Source organism: Callithrix jacchus, chromosome 9, assembly GCF_049354715.1.
Source record: "Callithrix jacchus isolate 240 chromosome 9, calJac240_pri, whole genome shotgun sequence".
In the NCBI taxonomy this organism is placed as follows: domain Eukaryota; kingdom Metazoa; phylum Chordata; class Mammalia; order Primates; family Cebidae; genus Callithrix; species Callithrix jacchus.
The window spans coordinates 80,667,401-80,688,403 of NC_133510.1; the positions used below are offsets into that span (position 1 = coordinate 80,667,401).

The window sequence follows — 21,003 nt, forward strand, 5'->3', positions numbered from 1 at the left end:
TATTTGTTGTTTATGAAGAAGTTAAGCCCACTTTAATATTGGTTTTTATATCGATCTTCCCTTAGACAAAACGTCTTTTATTGTTTATTTCCTCAAAAAAAAATCTAGTACTAGAGACCAGCAATAACTTATTGGACAGAAACCAGATTATTTAATCACTTGGCTTTCAAAATAATATTTAGATTGAAAAAAGCAAATTAGAAGAGTTTACTAAAGGAACTAGTGACTGTCATCTCACTCTTCTTTTTCATTTTAAGCTTTTTAAGACAGTGATCTTTTCATCATGGCAGTGAAACTTTCGTTTCCATGAAGTTTCACATTTACAAAGGTTGAGTTTTTTAATGAAATACTATTATTTTTAAAATATTAGTAATATTACACAGCCATAATTGTAAAGTCAGTGATAACACATTCTATGACAAGGTGTGCACTGCATTATTTCATAGTACATTCATAACTAAAGGTCATGTTGGACATATAACATTACCATAATTTTCTAATTAATTTGTTCTTTATACATGTTTCTACGTGTTCCAATTGCATTTCATTAATTCATAGTTTTCTTGTAAGTTTGTGCTTTCTTTCCATGTTCAAAGAATCTCTTTAATTCAATTTTTCTGTTTCTCCTCATACAGTCTGGCAGCCAGATATGCAACTCAGTCTAATCACAGTGGAATTGCAACCAGTCAAAAAAAGCCTACTAGGTCAGTTAATATTCTCTAATTTATTGCTTGTTAGTGATATTCAAGTAAATACCCAGTGATATTTTGTCCTGTCTTTTTTTTTTGTTTTGTTTTTTAAATGACACACATCTGAATGAGAAGTTTAGAGCACTAAATTTTTCAGGAAGATTTTCATACATAGTCTCAGGAATGAGCATGTTTGTGTTAGATAATTAAGTGAGTTTTGGCATCTTTTTAGTTTAATTATACATAGTACTATGACTGGGCTGAAGTTTAGGTTCTAGGCTTAGAATAACTCAGGAAAACCATAACTTTGAATGCCCAATTCTTTCCAAGTCACATAATCTTGAAGTTATACAGCAAAATTGTAATTGCTTTTTGAGATGGGCATGCATTAATTATTGCACATTTTAATGGAGAATTGAGAAACATTGGTAGATTTTAGTGGTGAAGTTAGTACCAGGTCAGTCTGGACTGTTCTTCTATCTGTAATAGTTTAATTTTTTACTTCTTTATGACACATGTCTAATAAAGACAGCCTGTTATAATAAATGACAGTGGTTTGGCCGGGTGCGGTGGCTCAAGCCTGTAATCCCAGCACTTTGGGAGACCAAGGCAGGGGGATCACGAGGTCAAGATATCGAGACCATCCTGGTTAACATGGTGAAACCCCATCTCTACTAAAATAAAAATACAAAAAAAATTAGCTGGGCATGGTGGCGCGTGCCTGTAATCCCAACTACTCAGGAGACTGAGGCAGGAGAATTGCCTGAACCCAGGAGGCGGAGGTTGCGGGGAGCCAAGATCGCGCCATTGCACTCCAGCCTGGGTAACAAGAGCGAAAATCCATCTCAAAAAAAAAATGACAGTGGATTATATACTGTTTAGAAAATAATGACCTATAAGAGTGTTTTGAAAGAGTTTGACTTTTTAAAAATGTTAAGTTGCTGAAGGCATGATGGTAGCATGGAACAGCTGAATAAAGCCACAGCAAAAGAGTTTTACACCTCTGACTAGTATGATATTCTTTGTGTCATCTCACTCACTGGGGAAGTATCCAGTGGTGCTTTATTAGTTATTGTTCTATTGATAAATCATATTATGCGATGTTTGACCACAAGGACTGCTTCTGATGCTTTGACTTGAGGTAGGTGCCTTTCCCATTGCCTTGGCTTTGTAAGTTATGTTCATTTCCAGAGTAGACAGAATAATTCTGGAGAGGCAAATTTTAAAAGGCAAATTTTAATTATAATTAAAAGCTAGATGAATGATATAAATTGTGATAAATAAGGAACAGTGACCTACCATACACAATGAGCATTTTTATTGCACCGTCTAAGATTTAGACATGTAAAATATTTTAAGTACTCTATTTTAATAGATCTCTCTCTCACACACTCACTCTCTCTTTCTCTCTCTCGCTCGCTCGCACTCTTTGCTCTCTGCTTCATCTCATTTCCTTTTTTATAACTTTGATTAATAATCTGAAGGCCTGCTCTGGCTGCCTGTCAAATTAGGGTAATGAGAAGAGCAAATGTACTTTTAAATTTCTTTTAATTTGTTCTTCTGAGGACTGAAGATCATTTGACTTCATTGGTTGCAGTGAAGATTAAAATGTTTTTTAATTATTTTCTGGAAACAGGTCAATTTTCATTAAAAGCAGGGCACATTTTGTGACACAATTTGTTTATATGTGTGAGTTTAGGATGACCTTTCTAAGTCTATGCCTATGTCTACAGGAATAGATCTCAGATTTGTGATGATTAGAACACTTGGCCAAATTCATTAGCTGGTTCTTCTACAGAGTGCAATCACTGGTCCTTTAAGTTCCTAGCATCTGCAGTTATTTTGCTGTATTTACAAACCCTTGTAGATTGACTTGAGCAAAAGTTAAATGCTGGAATTATTTGGAAAAGATTCTAATCTTTTGTATGACACAATATCTAATTAGCAAAATAGCTAAAGGGGCTTTTTTTTTTTTTTTTGAGACAGAGTCTGGCTCTGTTGTCCAGACTCAAGTGTAGTGGCATGATCTCTGCTCAGTGCAACCTCCACCTCCCAGCTTTAAGTGATTCTCTTGCCTCAGTAGCTGGAATTACAAGCACCTGCCGATACACCCAGCTAATTTTTGTATTTGTAGTAGAGATGGCATTTCACCATGTTGGCCAGGATGGTCTCAATCCCCTGACCTCGTGATCTTCCCGCCTCTGCCTCCCAAAGTGCTGGGATTACAGACCTGAGCCATCATGCCCAGCTGAGACTATTTATCAGCCATATGTATTTAAATTCTAAAATAAAATTCACATTTTGAAGCTATTAACCTTTCCAAGAAATCAACACTTTTGTTTTTAAGTTGGTATTTGGTTTTATTTCCTGATATTCACTCTATTTTGTAATATTTATTACTATTATAAAAGCACTTAACATTTTTTAAAGGTGGTTTGAATTTCTAATATTCTATGAAAATGGATGGTCAAGTAGTATTTAAAGGTAAGTTAAATTTTGAGCGTGTAACAACTGGATTGTGAAATTTTAATATATTGGATACTAATATGAGACATTAATAATCTTTGCTTAAAAATTGTATAAAAGATGATTATAAAAATTAGTGCTATATTTGTGGATTTTGAATTCTTGTTTTTCTTTTCAAGTAAAAATTTTCAGAGTAGTATACAGTGGCATTCACATGGTGGCAGCAAATACTAAACAAAACTTTCAACATCATATTTTCTAAATAGATCTTAGAATGTCAATATTAGTTCTTGGCTGGGTGTGGTGGCTCATGCTTGCAATCTCAGTACTTTGGGAGGCTAAGACAGACGGATCACTTGAGGTCAGGAGTTTGAGACCAGCCTGGTCAATATGCAGAAACCCCATTTCTACCAAAACACAAAATTTAGCTGGATGTGGTAGTGTGTACCTGTAATCCCAGCTACTCGAAAGGCTGAGGCAGGAGAATCGCTTGAACCTAGGTGGTGGAGGTTGCAATGAGCCGAAATCATGCCACTGCACTTCAGCCTGAGTGGCAGAGTGAGACCCTATCTCAAAAAAAAAAAAAAAAAAAAAAAAAAAGATGTTAATATTAGTTCTTAATTTCTAATTTTTGATTTATAGATTAAGTGTACCTATATAATATATATTAGCATTATAAAATCAAAATCTAATAATTGCACATTTTTGGCACAATTATGAAATAATTGATCATTGAAATTTTAATGTGGAAATTGCTTAACAGAGAAATGAATGATCCAAACTGATGTTTAATTATAGTTCATATAAACCAACAGTGAGTTATAACCTCCAGTCAAACCACATCTAATTATAAGACAGTCTGTTTATATTTCCTCCTATCCTATCCTTCATACACAAAGAGTAGTTAAAGCTCTTGTCACTACGTGTAAGCATGTTTTAAATTATCATCCAGCTAACAGTGATTTTCTTCTGAGATCTGCATCCTTTCTTGTCATATCTCATCTGTGATGAGCTGGCCAAACTTGTGAGATAACCAGCTAAGTCTGGATTCTTATTTCTGGCAAGTAAATGGAAGACGTTTTTGTTTTTGTTTTCTGTTGCCCAGGTTGGAGTGTAGTGGTGTGATCTCCATTCACTGCAGCCTCTGCCTACCAGGTTCAAGCAATTCTCTTGCCTCCGCCTCTTGAGTAGCTGGGACTGCAAGCGCGTGCTACCACACCTGGCTAATTTTGATATTTTTAGTAGAGACGGGGGTTTTATCATGATAGGAAGGTCTCTATCTCCTGAACTCATGATCCTCCCACCTCGGCCTCCCAAAGTTCTGGGATTATAGGTGTGAGCCACTGTGCCTGGCCAAAAGAGGTTTTTTTTTTGTAAGGCAGACCAGTCAAATATAACTTAACTCATGACCTGGGTCTTGGTACCATGTTTTCATTAGTGTAGCTAACTAACTTAGATATTCAGTGAGCATTAGCTATTCCCTCTTGTTCAGTAATGTCTTTTGTGATGAATATCCAAGCAAACCTACTACATAACTACCTACAATAAAAATAAATGCCTTATACATTGAAAAGAACAACTGAACAACTGAAATAGATGATTAATATGCCGAGAACATAAAGCTAAGTGTTATTGTTTCCTTTACATTTTACATAATTGTTACAGTACTTTTAAGGCAAAGTTTTATTCATCAGGGATTGGTGGGTATGACTTTTTTAGTTAACGTTTAATTGTTCTACATTATTACAATTTTTTGGGGGGAACATGTTTATTGAAAAGCGAACAAGAATTTTCTGAAGATCTTCAACATTGTGCTTAGTTATTTCTCACTTCTTTCGCCTTTTTCTGCTAAATAGATTTTAGAACATTATATATTGTGAATTTCTGACTTACATGTCCCTACTCAGCACCTCCTGCTCCTTACCTTTTTGTAATGTACAATAATGATGTAATTTTTCTTATACTATTTCAGGCTTCCAGGGCCCTCTAGGGTACCTGCTGCAGGCAGCAGCAGCAAAGGCCAGGGAGCCTCTAATTTAAACAGGAGAAGTCAGAGCTTTAACAGCATTGACAAAAACAAGCCTCCAAATTATGCAAATGGAAACGAAAAAGGTGAGTGTTCGTTACGTCATTATGACACAAGTCTAACATGAGTCTTGTGAATTACATGCTAAATCTAATATCTAAGCAGGTAACAGCTTTGGGCCTAGAGGTGTTATCAGTGGAGTTTCTTTGTTTCTCACCTGCCCCCTCCTGACTGCCAGCTTGCTTATCTGAAGAACATTTGAAACAAACTCATTTGTTTTAAAGTAGTTATATATGCAACTCTAAAAATTGTTTCTCAAAAACAGGTTCTTCCAAATTCATGTAAATCACATTTTCTTATGCCTTTTTATGTTTTTGAAAATGTATCCTGAAATCATAAGGCCACATTGAATTTATCTGAATCCTTAGCTTCAGTTAAGGTAAGAGCCTTAAGTGTTTTTTGGCAATTAAGGTCGGAACATCAAAAGTGGAAACAGAATTGTGGTAGGTTTTTATCTTTGCAAGCAGCAGATCCCAGAGATACTATAAGTTTTCATATATAAAAAGGTAAATTATTCATATTTGTTTTCTTTTCTTGAAATAGTGCATAACATAAATATCAAATCACAAAAACAAGGACATGAAGTGAGAGTGTGTTGAAGACATATCATAAATGAACTGTGTACCACATAGTCCTCTGTGATATGCAAAGTGGGCATTTAAACAGGTGCTGATCTGATGCTTGTGACCGAGTATCAGAGAGGATGGGGCAAAGTATGTGTAATTTACACCTCAATCATGAGGAAATGAAGAATGTGTGCTGTTATAAGTAGTGTGGCTGTGTGAGGAACTAGGATGTTCTGCTGGATTTGAGGAAATATTTTCAGATCAAAAGAACTTCAGACTTTTCTTCAGAGTGTTGGGCTCTGCAAGGAAAAACACATGAAATTAAAAAGTGGCACAAATGTTTAGTTTGTAGAACATTTGGCAAATTGGGATTGAATAATTCAACCATGTGGGAACATTTTTGCTCAAAATAGATAATTGCAGATTGTTTCATATAGGCAAATGATTAGACAACTTCCTCTTACTCAAATGTGAATGGACAGATGTGATCTAGAAGTTAGTAACACACTGTTCTGTGAGAATGTTCCCCTCTGCCTAAAGCAAAAGTGGACAGACTTTAAAATTCTGAGAGCAGAGCAGTGTGTGTTAAGATTGCAATATCCTGAACTCTTGAGTTAAATGGAAAATGAAAAAACAAAAGTGTGTATTTGGAAGTTAGGAATGTTGTCTTTAAAATGAAGTTTTAGATTTAAGATAACAAGAAATATTACTGAAGACTTATACTCCTCCTGAGGCTAAGGGAGATGACAGTCCCTCATCAGAAAAAAAAAAAAAAAAAAGCCAAATGCCTTCATTTCCTGACTTTTCTGGAAAGTAGTATAAAAGTTCAGGCTAATATTTCCTGTATTTGCTGGAAATTTCTAGGGTAAGCTAATTGGCATAGAAATAAAGATGTGCTAATTGGACTGCCAAAGTGTCCAATTAAGCAATACCATACACCATTATTAATATTCTTGCAAGAAATTACTAGTCATGTTTGTGAAGAGACTTAGAAATGCGTTAGATAAACTTACACTTTTATATCATAACTTATCTGGACTTTTCTGTAATGTGAAAATACTTTCTTTAACTTATTTCTGGCATCTAAAAGTAAAAATCCGATGATAGACAAGCATTAATATTTTTCCGTGGCCACTCAATTCATACATACCTTCCCGACCTGTGCTTAGAAACTAGAGCAAAATTAGAAAATAGCAATATTGATAATCACCACCAGGTGGAGACAGATACCATGTAATATGCAGTCTGCTCATTGCACATTTCCTTGGAGTTTTTATGATATAATAAAGACATCTAAAATTTGTCCTACATGCAATATGAAAATTGCTATTAAATGTGGAGTTAAAACTTCTTGTCAATGCATTCAATACCGATGTTTGTAAATTACTCCTTATATCACGCTATAATTCTAAAATATTATCTTAAATTATAAGAGCAAACGATAACATATTACATATAAAACAATTTATAATTTATTCTGTATTCAAATGATACATCATTCTATATGAAGATTTCTAGTTCTAAAATAATTTTTATAAAAGTATACAAATCCATCTTCTGATGAGTTGATCTCTATCACCACCTAGTTTGCATATATAACTTGGATATGACCAAGCAAGATGAAATTTAAGAACTTTTAATAGTTATGGGATTCTGTTGATAGAATTCAGAAGGTACTAACTTGAATATTCTTATTCTAATTGCTTTTTCCTTTTTAGTTATTAAAAATCAGAATATTTAAATTAATAATTTAAGATATTTTATTTGCAGGATTAACCAAATTATCTGTGATGTGTTCCTAAAATGCTTTTGAGTGGAAGTATACTCTATACATTCTTTAACAAGTCTGAGGTCATGAGTTACATAAATTGATTCAAGAATCTATAGAATCTGTATATAGTAAAGGCTTATTCACAATTAAAACAATTTCACTTCTATATTAAAAAAACAAATTGTTGAAGCACAGTGGCTTTTCATATGTATGATTTGTAAAACAAATTAGTTTTTTTAAAGTGAATGACACTTAATGATATCAGTAGAGAACTACAAACTGCACTTCAAAAGATACCTCTAATATTTTAATAATAATGATATTGGAAAAAATAGTGTGCTCATTTTACAATTTATTAAATGAATTAAAATATCAGTGCGTATTATAGTCCGTTATCACTGGCAGAGAGGACTAAAATAGAAATGTTGCAATGGAATGCAGTGCCATCTGAGCATTCTGTTGAGGTGGCACATGGAAACAAATTTCTCAGTACAAGTGGGGAAACGGAGACGAGACAGCATCATTTGTAAAGCGTATCTTTTGAGGATCCTTCACTTTCTTCTCCTGATGACCTGCCATTCAGAAATTGACAATGAATAATACACTCTGACACCAGCATTTGTCAATTTGCCCAGCAATGTATGAGAGTACTGTAGACAGATATATGTTCTGAAGAAAACCAAATACCCATTAACTGGAAATCAAATCTTGTAGAAACTATGCCGTGGTTCATTTTTTAACATACAATTTGCATGCCTGAAGCAAGTTACCTTAAGAAATCATTCTCGTTTCATAAAATTTGTATTAAAAAATTTAAAATGCAAAATACCTTCATATTATTAGGAATTTATCCATAGCTTTATTTGGTATCCAGTTTCTGAATTGTGATCTATAAACATCAATCATTTGACCGAGTTCCTTTGTGAAGAGGAGTTTTAACATGTTGCTAAGAAACATGTCCCAGCAGCAGAAAGGATACTATGTACCATCTTTTTGCCATTTCTCACGTGTGATTCTTACATTGTACCCGTTTACTCACTGAACAGAGCTCCTTTCTCTTTGTCTAGATTCTGATCAAGTATCTTCCAGTGTGAGAGCTTTTGCTTTTATTTATAAACAGTATTAATAAGGTAGATGCCAAAGATTTAGCCACATTTTAATCCAATATTATGCAGCTATCAGAGTTAATGAGAATTATATATTAGTCATTAAATTTGGGCAGCTTATTCAGCTAAAACATGGATGTCTGGCTCTTTTTAATTACTCCGAAATTACAATAAAGTCAAAGAACTGAACTGTTTTCTTTTCAAGCCAATGCAAATGTGCTTTAGTTATTATATTGCTTTCCTGGTGATTTAATTATGCTTTATTAATATTTATATAAGCCTAAAATACATTGTCAGCATCATAATTGCAGGGATCTCAGGGTTCCATGAGTTGCCATCTCTCAGTGCATATATATAAATACATGTAGTATCTATCTATCTGTCTGTATCCATGTATGTACCAAGTGATAAGACTAAAGATACTTGGGCATGTGTGGTGTTTGTTTATGCAGACGTGCACATGTATTGAGGTTTCCACAAAGTATATATGCCTGTACATAAATTACATACTGGCTGGTGGGTGAAAGTAAGCTTTTCCAATTGCACTACTCCCCACAGAGCGGCACTCTAATATTGCAAATGGTACAATATAAGCATGTGCAGAATGAATAGCTCCTCCAGGATCCCTATAAAACACCATCCCGAGTTTCTGTTGAATCACTATCAAATTGATGACTGAGGCCATACACAAGCGATTATTTATGCAAATAATCGCTTGTGTATGGCCTCAGTCATCAATTTGTAGTGAATTGCATGAGGAGTCACTTAATACCAAGACATATTTAGATTTGAATGCCACTTTTCTTCAACTTAATTTTTTAAAGTATTTTGGTATGTTATTGCCAAATTAAAGTCTAAATTATTTATCGAAGTAAGTGGCATAGCCACATTGCTTAATCGTTTTCCTCTTTCCACCATGATCTGTGATGCTTCAAGTATCCTGTATTCATCAGGGACCATCTATATCACTGAGCGCAAGTCCTGCCATGCAGGAAATACTTTAAAAACAAGGGCCAGGCACGGTGGCTCAGTCCTGTAATCCCACCACTTTGGGAGGCCAAGGCGGGCAGATCACAAGGTCAAGAGATCAAGACCATCCTGGCCAACATGGTGAAACCTCGTCTCTACTAAAAATACAAAATAAATTAGCTGGGCATGATGGCACGCGCCTGTAGTTCCAGCTACTTGGGAGGCTGAGGCAGGAGAATTGCTTGAATCTGGGAGGTGGAGGTTGCAGTGAGCCGAGGTTGTGCCACTGCACTCCAGCCGGGCGCCTGGTGATGGAGTGAGACTGTCAAAAAAAAAAAAAAAAATAGTGCTTTTGGTCACCATGTTTGTTGTCACTTCATATATTTCAGAGTTGGAAGCTAGTTTGCTTATCAAAGCAACATACTATTCAGTGAGGAAAAAGAGATAAGCAGATTAAGAACCATTTCTATGTCCTTTCTCATACTAATAGCACTCCTGGTAATGTGGTACTAACTCTACAGCTAACTGAGGTTCCAGAAAGAAATGTCCCAATCTAAACTTTCTATATGCCTGCTGTGACTGACACATTTACATCAATGTATTAATTTTAGAACTAGGTTGGCATTGTTCTCAAATCATCAGTATTATTTATTGGCAAGATAACTAGACATTAGCTCTGTGAATTTAGATGTTTGGCAAGCATGAGCTAATATCTATTCTCACATCAACACAGAGGAATGGGTGCAAATATGGTGCTAAAGAAGATGATATATAGCACCTGAATAAAGTGTCTTGTGTGATGTTCTCTCCGTCTATATTCTGCTCACCAAAGAACAAGAAAAACAAGGAGTTACCCAATTAACCTGACTGTGTGACAAATGTGCCTTGCTGGAGAGCCATTTCAGCAGAATTTCTGGCATGCAGTAAGCCTGTGGAAAGAAGAGTGAAAATCTTCCAAATTTTTGAGTCAGTTAAAAAATGAGTTTCAGTTTTGATTTTGTTTTTTATAAGGTTTGCTATATGTATGATTAGAGACCAGTTACTTTACCTTTCTAAGATTTCATGTCCTCATATTTAACAAGAGATACCATAAGTATATTGTAGGTTATTATGGGCTGAAATGAGATTCCATGTATGAAGTACTTATAAAGTACTTGGAATCAAGTAAGCAGTAGATGAATAATAATATGTGGTTATGGTGGAGTTGGCAATGGTGAATGTAGATGAGGTATAAGAAGAGAAGGCAGAGGAGAGGGAGTGGAAGAAAATTGCTCTTTGGGGACCATACATAACAGGTAAGGCTATAAGCAGAGGTAGCCCATAAAAATGCAGGATACAAATCCACTTTTGAGTTGCCTTTAAATATGTGCGTTAGAAATCTATTATTTTCTCCATTCTGAGATTCATTCATAGTCAGAATTTGACTTATCAACATTCAGAAATATGGCATTGAGACCAGGCTACTTGTTACTGAATATATAAATGGCAAAGATTATAATTTGTGACCACAAATTTACTGTGTAGAACCTACAGATGCTGCCATTTCAGCTGCTGTTGTGTAATCCTTACTGTGAGGAGTCCATAGAGACCCTTATTATTCCAGTCCCTTCCTGATGTACAACAACCTATGATTTGCCCTCTTAATGAAATCTGAAGCACCTCATTGCCTCTATATAGGGACAGGCTGTGGACAGATTTAGAGCAGAGCTTCGGGAAGTGTCTTGTATGTGTGTACTCATCTGAGAATGATTTTACAGCTGCTGCTATGACCATTACTGTGGGTTGGATGTGAATGTCATAATTCAGAGTCCCTACTGTTTCATTTTTGGGTGCAGTGATGTTGAAATTCCTCTTCTGTACCTGAACCGCTATAGCAGTCTGTCTAGCTAATGTCCTCAACTTGTTTATCTTTTCTAAGAAAAGAGCACCTTTTCTTATTTTCCTTGTTCATCAGCCACTTAAAAAAGCATCCTGACTGGTTCTTTTCTACCCTCTCTGCTCAACCCCACCAAAGCTCCCAGGCACACTCTTACTTCTTAACTTCGTTGCAGATGCACAGAAGATACACACTAAGTATATGGCCAAAAAGATTAGAAAAAATGACATTAGGGAAGCCTGATGAGTCTGTTTTGGTTTTAGAGATTATTTGAAGCAAACTACTAAACATCCAGGTGAACTCAGAGCCAAAGTTCTGAAAGTTCAGTGAAAAATGTTAATCCTGCATAGCTATTTAACAGTAAATAAATTTAGCAATTTGGGGGACTGTCATAAGAAACAGTCCTTTAAAACTGAAAAGGCCAACCGTTTTCAGAATTTGTGAGTCTGTCCAACCCTTGCTACTCTAGTATGATTTTCATGTGAGCAGCACCAGCATCATCCAGAAGATAGTTTGCAATACAGAAACCTCAGGGCCAACTGCAGACCTGCTGAATCATGATGTGCATTTAACGGGGTCCTCAAGTGTTGCATGTGCACATTAAAGTTTTGAGAACAACTGTGTTAAACACTTAGAACATTTGACGTTCTAAGAAAATTATAGAGGTTGGGCTGTAGAGTGACAAAATGTGGGATCAATGCCTAGCTCTAACACATACTTCTCATTAGATATTGAAATCACCGAATGAGACTTACCAAGCTCTGTTTCCTTTTTTTGCAGAACATGCAAGATAGTTGCATAGGTACACATATGGCAGTGTGTTTTGCTGCCTTTCTCCCCTTCACCCACATTTGGCATTTCTCCCCAGGCTATCCCTCCCCAGCTCCCCCCATGCTGTCCCTACCCTATTCCCCCCAATAGACCCCAGTATGTAGTGCTCCCCTCCCTGTGTCCATGTGTTCTCATTGTTCATCACCCACCTATGAGTGAGAATAGTGGTATTTCATTTTCCGTTCTTGTGTCAGTTTGCTGAGAATGATGTTCTCCAGATTCATACATGTCCCTACTACAAATGTGATTTAGGAATATAAGCCCTTCCCACTTCACTGGGCTGTTGTGAAATAATGCATTTAAAGAACCTTCAATAAAATGTCAATTAGCATAATTATATTTGTAATAATTATTAATATATTCATTATAGAATACAAAACATCACTAATAACTTTTTGTTGAGGCAGAGTTTTACTCTGTCACCAGGTTGCAGGGCAGAAATTAAATCTCAGCTCATTGCAACCTCTGCTTCCCGGGTTCAAGCAATTCTCATGCCTCAGCCTCACAAGTAGCTAGGATTAAAGGTGTGCACCATCATGCCTACTAATTTTTGTATTTTTAATAGAGATACAGTTTTGTCATGTTGGCCAGGCTGGTCTCAAGTGATCAATCTGACTTGGCCTCCCAAAGTGCTGGGATTATTGGTGCAAGCCACCGTGCCCAGCCACAAATGACGTTTAAGATCAATGTGAGTAAGGATGATTTCAATTGGATGTTACATGTTCTGCTTAAGAATACATCCAGCAGAATAGGTTTTGAATTTGGGGGCTATGTTTATCTCCAACTCTGTGTCCGTATATATGTGTGTGTGTGTGTGTGTATGTATACACATACATAATTATATATATATATATATTATATATTATATATATTATATATATATATATATAATTTTTAAATGTTAGAAAAAGAATAAACTTTTACATAGTTCCCTAAAAGCATGTGTAAATGTTTCCCCTGGCCCAAAAGCCTGTACATCTCCCTCATACCACCTGTATCGATCTTATTCTGCAGCCCTCTGTGAGCCCTTGCAACTCTGATCTTCTCTACCATTTTTTTGCCACATGACATTCACCTGACATTTAATATATACAGTGTCATTTATCTTTTATGAGTCGATTTCTTTCCCTCCTACAAGATTATAATGTGTCCTGGAATGTCTTGTATAGAATAGTCACCCAGAAAATATTAACTGATGATGTGCCCAGATTCGTGTTCTATAAATAGTAGAAACTGAATAATGTTAATTTTCATGTAAATAGGAGAAGGGTATCCATATATGTTCAACAAAAATCAGCAAAACAGTATCTCCACTGTAGGAAGTGCACAGGTATGTACACAATTCATTGAATCTGAGAAAATTCATTTTGTTCGGAGGAAAAATTCTTAGTTTCTAATTGAATGTGGGTAACTGAGAAACAAAATTCACCTAATAAAATACTATTCAAGGCATTAATTGGACACTTACTATTTTCTATGTTTCTGTATTCAAGGGAATGATGTAATTGATAAACCAGTGAACTTCTGCATTTGAGGAATAGTATGATATAGTGGTTGATAGGATTCACTTAGAATTCAAGCAAAGTTCAGTGCTCAATTGTATAAGGTTGGCCAGCTGACTTAACCTTTTTGTGCCTCAGTTTTTTTTATTCATAAAATAGGGGAAGTAATAGAAACTTCATACTGTTGTTGGGAGGATTAATTGCGTTAATATATGTGAAACATTTCAGTGCCTGGCATGTAGCAGGTGCTATATACATGGTATAAAACAGAATAATACAGGTATGGCCTTTGCTTTCATGGAATGCACAGTATTGTGGAGGTAATAGGCAGTTACAATAGAGTGATAATGATTATAATAGAGGGAATGGTAAGCTACAGGGGAGAGTAGAAGAGCCACCTAATGTGGACTTGATGTTATGGAGTTTAGATATTAGTGTGGGAGTAATTTTTTTCCTCTGAGGAAGTAAGGTCACAGCTGACACTGATGAATAATGTGCTTCTACCTACGGGTAGTCAGTGTACTCTATCTGCTATCAAGAATCATCTAAATTATGAGGAAATGTTATTAGTCTCTGAAAGGGACCTGTTGGTGAAATAATCTTGAAATTACTTGTACTCATAACATAGATAGTAAGTGAAATATTGGAATATAGTCACAGAAAGTGAATGTATTTGAGTAATTGAAAGCTTTCAAGTTTGTTGGATTGGTCTTGGATCAGTCAATATATCCATTGTTTTTTAGAACACCATGGTGTTTGTGTATAAATCTAATTAATTTTCATAAATATTCCAAACAGCACAAATAGACTTTACATGAATATTTTTTAAAAATTTATTTCTTATTATATGCTTAGAATTTATACCATATAAGCATTTAAATGTTTCAGTGAATGGCAAGATTAAAATGCAGAATATATAGGTAGAGTCTTGTATTATATTATCAGTATTAGTCTTTGCTAATTGAAATGAGGAATTGCAGAGAGAATTAGCAGTCATTGTTAGTCTACCAATTTGTTTAATAAAATATAATATATATTTGTATAGAATATTTTATTGTTAAAATCAGTTTCAAATATCAACTATGTTATTTTAGGCACACTTAGTTTTTTTAGAAAATAAAACCTGTCTAACACAAAATTTCATGTCACCATTTGACCTCTTTTCCACCTCTGACTTCTTTGTTATTTCCTTCTGTTGTATGTCAATTTCTTTTCCTGAAAAATGAGTTAAGACTAGTATTCTGTACAAATTGATTTGATTACATATGGTTTATCATGTGATATGACTTTTTTAAAGAAGATATTTAAAAATGAAAGCATTGTTTTATATTTATAAGTGTTAAATAAATGGAATGAGCTCCACTTCTTGGATATTATTAAAATGATATCTTTATATAACATTTCATTAAACATGCCATCAAAAACAGATTTGCATGTTTTTTCCATATCTATATCTTAACAGTATAACTTTAATATCTATTTCAATCATCTCCTCATCCTCAAAAACTGAGGATGAAAGAGGGAGGCACTTATGGTTGATTAAACTTAAGATAAATATGACTTGACCAGAATTACACAGTTACCAAATTTGGTACACATTTGGATGGAGGTCTTTTAATTCTAAGCTCAGTTCTTTTTTTATTCTATACCATACTGTAGCACCCGTCCTTTAATTTAGTTTTGTGTTCTTAAAAACAAGACTATGATCAAGCATTAATTAGTACTAGAGCAGTCATATAAAGATTCACATCATAATGTGACTTCCAAGTGGAATGTAAGCAAATGCTAGTGCCTTGTAAAATACTTATATGACAAATGGGCTTATTTTCCTATAACTCCTAAAAAGTAGCTTGATTTCCTATTAGAACTCATTTTATTCTGATCATAATGGGAAGCTATAGGTGTGCTTGTTAAACAGAGTCTCTGAAATCAGTTCAAATCCATGCTGTCTGACCTTGAACAAGTTATTCTCTTTGCCTCAGTTGATTTATCTGTAAAATGGGGATAATAATGTTAGTAAGAACTGTGTAGGATTTTTATAAAGATAAATAAATATAGATTGCTCAGTAGATTACCTGATCTATAGAAGCATAAATTTCAACAATATCCAAATCAAAATAAAATGAACAAAAAGCTAAATTATTATATATAAGCATATTTCATGAGAAAAGAATTACCTAAACAATTAGCTAAATATACAGTAGCTTAAGGTACTTTTCAATATTCATTGTACAACATATTTTTATAGGGCTGGTGGAATATCCATTTACTGGTATGGGCTACAATGGTGGTTGAAAAAGAACATAGAGAATTGCTTAGAAGAGGGATAGTGTTTTATTCATCTTTAGATATCTGTGACTAGCAAATTTATTTGGGTACAAGTAATTTCAGAGGGGAAAATAAAGCACATACCTCACCCCCACTCCCAGAATCAATACCTGTCAAACACTCTGCATTTTTTTTTTTTTACTTTGGGTTCTGGAGTACATGTGCACATCCTGCATCCTGCAGGATTGTTGCATAGGTACACACATGCCATGGTGGTTTGCTGTCTCCATCCCCACTTCCCATCACCTACATCAGGCATTTCTCCAGATGTTATTCCTCCCCATCCTCCCTAACCCCCACTGTCCCTTCCCTCTCCTCCCTTCCACCTCCCCCACTTAGCCCTGTGAGTGTTGTTCCCTCCCTGTGCCCAAGTGTTCTCATTGTTCATCACCCGCCTGTGAGTGAAAACATGCAGTGTTTGGTTTTCTGTTCTGTGTCAGTTTGCTGAGAATGATGGTTTCTAGATTCATCCATGTCTCTACAAAGGACATGAACTAATCATTTTTTATGGCTGCATAGTATTCCATGATGTATATGTGCCACATTTTCTTTGCCCATTCTATCATCGATGGGCATTTGGATTGGTTCCAGGTCTTTGCTATTGTAAACAGTGCCACAACAAACATATGTGTGCATGTGTCTTTATAATAGAATGATTTATAATCCTTTGGGTTTTTTAAAATATGGTAAAAAAAATTCACATCAGAGAAGTGATAGATGCCACATATCTCTTTTCAGTTCAGAGGAGAGAGAGTTCTATGCATCAGTTGTTTGGAAATTCTCGATTATGTAATATAAATGATGATTAATCAACTTTTCTTTATTTTTTTCTCTAAACAATGTCCAGATTCCTCCAAAGGACCTCAATCGTCTTCAGGTGTAAATGGTAATATGCAGCCTCCGGGTACTGCTGGGCAGCCCCCTGCCTCTGCCATCCCTTCTCCAAGTGCCAGCAAGCCCTGGCGCAGCAAGTCCATGAATGTCAAACACAGCGCCACCTCCACCATGCTGACTGTGAAGCAGTCAAGTCCAGCCACCTCGCCCACACCATCTTCAGACAGACTGAAGCCAACTGTCTCAGAAGGGGTCAAAACTGCTCCCTCAGGACAGAAATCAATGCTTGAGAAATTCAAGCTAGTCAATGCCCGGACTGCGTTACGCTCCCCGCAGCCTCCCAGTTCAGGACCTAGTGATGGTGGGAAGGATGATGATGCCTTTTCTGAATCTGGTGAAATGGAAGGTTTTAATAGTGGCCTGAATAGTGGTGGCTCAACAAATAGCAGTCCCAAAGTGTCACCTAAGTTGGCCCCTCCAAAAGCTGGAAGCAAAAATCTCAGCAATAAAAAGTCTTTGCTACAGCCAAAGGAAAAAGAAGAAAAGACCAGGGACAAAAATAAAGTTTGCACTGATAAAACAGTCAAGGAAGAGAAAGATCAGGTGACAGAGATGGCTCCAAAAAAGACCTCAAAAATTGCAAGCTTGATCCCCAAGGGCAGCAAGGCGACAGCAGCCAAAAAGGAAAGCTTAATTCCATCTTCCAGTGGGATTCCAAAGCCGGGTTCTAAAGTGCCAACAGCAAAGCAAACCATTTCACCTGGCAGCACAGCAAGCAAAGAGTCTGAAAAATTCAGGACTACCAAGGGGAGCCCTTCCCAGTCCTTACCTAAGCCTATAACCATGGAGAAAGCAAGTGCATCTAGCTGTCCTGCTCCTTTGGAAGAAAGGGAAGCTGGCCAACCTTCTGCTTCTGGTTCCTGTTCCGTGACAGTGGCACAAATCAGTGGGCAGAACACAGGAAATGGTGCTGTCCACCTCCCTCAGCAGCAGCAACACAGCCACCCGAATACTGCGACAGTGGCGCCATTCATTTACAGGTAAGGTGGCCTCTGCTGATCCACAGTTGTAAATATATTTACAGGCCTACATACTCAGAGTGTAATAAGGCTGGTGAAGTGGCGCTTTATGTTGTCATTTTGGAACAATATTTCATGCTAAAGATAGAGGCCCAGAATTTAATGTGGCATCTTAGTCTGGAAAAAACTTCCAATAGGATCTTGTCTTATTCTCTCTCTTTCTCTCTCAGAAATTACCACCTTCCAAAATTAAACTACTTGTTTTCAAAAGCCAGGAAGAAACCAGATGCCACAACTTTCTCTTGTATTTATTCATATTGTTGCTACTATTCTACTGCTTCTGTTACTAGCAGCAGTCTTTGAAAATAATTCTCACTTTTACAGAATTTATAGTTATTTTTGTAGTGATCATAAAGTATACTGTAATGGTGAAAGAAGCAGCCTCTGAAATGATAAAGTTCTGGATTTCATTCTTAGTTCTGCCACTTTTCCGCTGTAAGACATTAGACAAGTTACTTAACATTCTTTGATCTCATTTTCTTCAGCTGTCAAGTAGGAACCATGCACTACCTTGTAGAGTTGAGATTATTAACAGAGGTCATGCATGCAACATGTTTACTGTATATTCTGACATATTACTTACATTCTTCAAATGTTATTTATAAGGTGGTACTTTCTCAAGGTAAATTTTATATTAATTTCCCACAGCAAGACGTAGGTTTCTAAGTAAAGGGGTTACTTATATAATTTGAATATTTGTTTTTTACTTATTTGTGTTTATTTTTAATATTTTGTTTATTTATTTTACTTTGCAGTTTTATTTTGTAGGTGTTGAAATACACAATGTGAAAATTTTAAGGTGGGTCATAGTGGCTCTTGCCTCTAATGCCAGCACTTTGGGAGGCTGAGGCAGATGGATAACAAGGTCAGGAGTCAAGAACAGCCTGGCCAACCTGATGAAAGCCGTCTCTACTAAAAATAAACAATTAGCTAGGCATGGTGATGGGCACCTGTAATCTCAGGTACTTGGGAGGCTGAGGCAGGAGAATCACTTGAACTCAAGAGACAGAGGTTACAGTGAGCCAAGATTGTTCCATTGCACTCTAGCCTAGGCAACAGTGAGACTGTCTCAAAAAAGAAAAAAAAAATTCAAATGCATTTTTTATGTATTTAAAAATACGCATCCCACTACCCAATCTGTAAAGACAGAGCACTTTGCCCATTGTTCTGTGATTCATTTTAATTGGTTAGAGATATGTCAGTCACCATTGTGTCCCCACTGTATTCACTGCCTGTTTAATAAGGAGATGGCCTGAGGAGCAATAATGTCTGCTTTGTCCCTCCTTCAGCCAGGATGTCATTTTAACTACAGAAAGAAATAGGAAGTAGGACCCACTATAATTAAGATAGGCTCAACACTATATAGTTTAAAAATTTATGAGATTTATTAAATATAAAGGTTTTTAAATAAAGCAATTGGTTATACTAATTTATTTTTTCCTTAGTGAAAAACCTAAGTGCTTTTTTTTCCTGAGGTTTTTATATACTCAGCAAAACAAAATTATTATGATTATTACATTTAAGGTTTGGGACATTACAATTGAATGTTGCTATTCTGACTTCAGTAGTACTAATTCATTTTAAATATTTGTATTGGATCAGATGGGAGTCTGCACCTCCTTCTGACTCCGGGGTCCCTACCTGACAAAGCAGAATTTAAGCTGTCAAAATCATGATGTACATTTCAAAACTGTGAGAAAAAAATCATGATGTTTTAAATATGTCTTACTCAGCACCCTTGTGGATTTCAAATACATTCTGTAAAAACATCAATCATTTCAAAAATCACGAGTGAATTTCATAGGAAAGTGTAAATCTAGAGCTGCTAATTTAGTAAGCTTCTTTCTATAAGTGGCAACAAGCTTTTTAAAAAATTGTTTGCAATAAAATATCCAGTGGATACAAATTTAGTGATTTTCATTTGAAAATATAACTTAAGTATCAAAAGAGGAAGCAGCTCAGCAGACCAGCTTAGAAGTTACAGTGTGGATCTGCTGTGTGACCCTGATTGAGTTCTCCACCCTCTTTGAATTTCTGTTTGACCTCTTTAACAAGAAGATTATAAAAGTGAGGCAATGTAGCTTCACTTTTTAAAGTAAAACTGTCTCATAAAATTTCACATATGTCTATATATGTAAAGTAAATAGTTAAGAAAATAGACGATAGGGAGGCTGAGGCTGGAGGAGAATTGCTTGAACCCAAGAGGCAGAGGTTGCAGTGAGCCAAGATTGCACTGTTGCACTCCAGCCTGGGCAACAAGAGCAAAACTCTGTCTCAAAAAAATAAAGAAAAGAAACGATAGAATATGTTTTACTCTACCATTATTCAGAAACAGCATCTTGTGCTGGTTGAGACAATGGCCCCTGGAACCATGTTGAGTGGGTGGGAATCTCAATGCCACCACTGATTGGTCGTGTTACTTTGGGTCGTATATTTCAAGATCGTGAACCACCATTTCTAATCTGTAAAACAGGTATAATAGTAAAAGCTACCTCATTAAGCTGTTTTGAAGATTGAGTTGAATATTTATCTGCAGAACAGTATGTTCCACATAATAAACAACCTTCTCTAAACTTTACTTTCTAATCCTATGAAGTGTGATTGATAAAGGAATCATACTTTAATTTATTGTAGTAAAGATTAAAGAAAATAATCCCATGTAAAATTGTTAGCACATAGCCAGATTTTGAGTAAATTATATTAATGTCAGTAATTAATTTTATTATCAACAATATAAGGTAGTTAAAAATAAATAAAACCGTGGCTGGCATGGTGGCTCATGCCTGTAATCCCAGCACTTGGGAAGCCCAGTTGGGAGGATGGCTTGAGGCCAGGAGTTTGAGACCAGCCTGTACACCATAGTTAAGACCCTGTTTCTACAATCAGTCAGTCAATCAATA

The 21,003-nt window shown here is 35.8% G+C and overlaps 1 protein-coding gene across 11 annotated transcripts in view; it reads left to right on the top strand.

Moving 5' to 3' along the window:
• The window catches only part of NAV3 (neuron navigator 3), an 872,565-nt gene that overhangs the window by 645,363 nt on the left and 206,199 nt on the right, over window positions 1-21,003 (top strand). For 8 of the 11 annotated variants that reach the window (XM_017976235.5, XM_054238645.2, XM_054238646.2 and 5 more), the window contains 3 exons: window positions 636-704; window positions 5,128-5,267; window positions 17,038-18,064. In XM_017976235.5, coding sequence (XP_017831724.1) covers window positions 636-704; window positions 5,128-5,267; window positions 17,038-18,064 — 1,236 coding nt within the window. The remainder of the gene's footprint in view (window positions 1-635; window positions 705-5,127; window positions 5,268-17,037; window positions 18,065-21,003) is intronic. The other 3 variants (XM_078336921.1, XM_054238649.2, XM_078336920.1) reach the window with 1 other exon arrangement.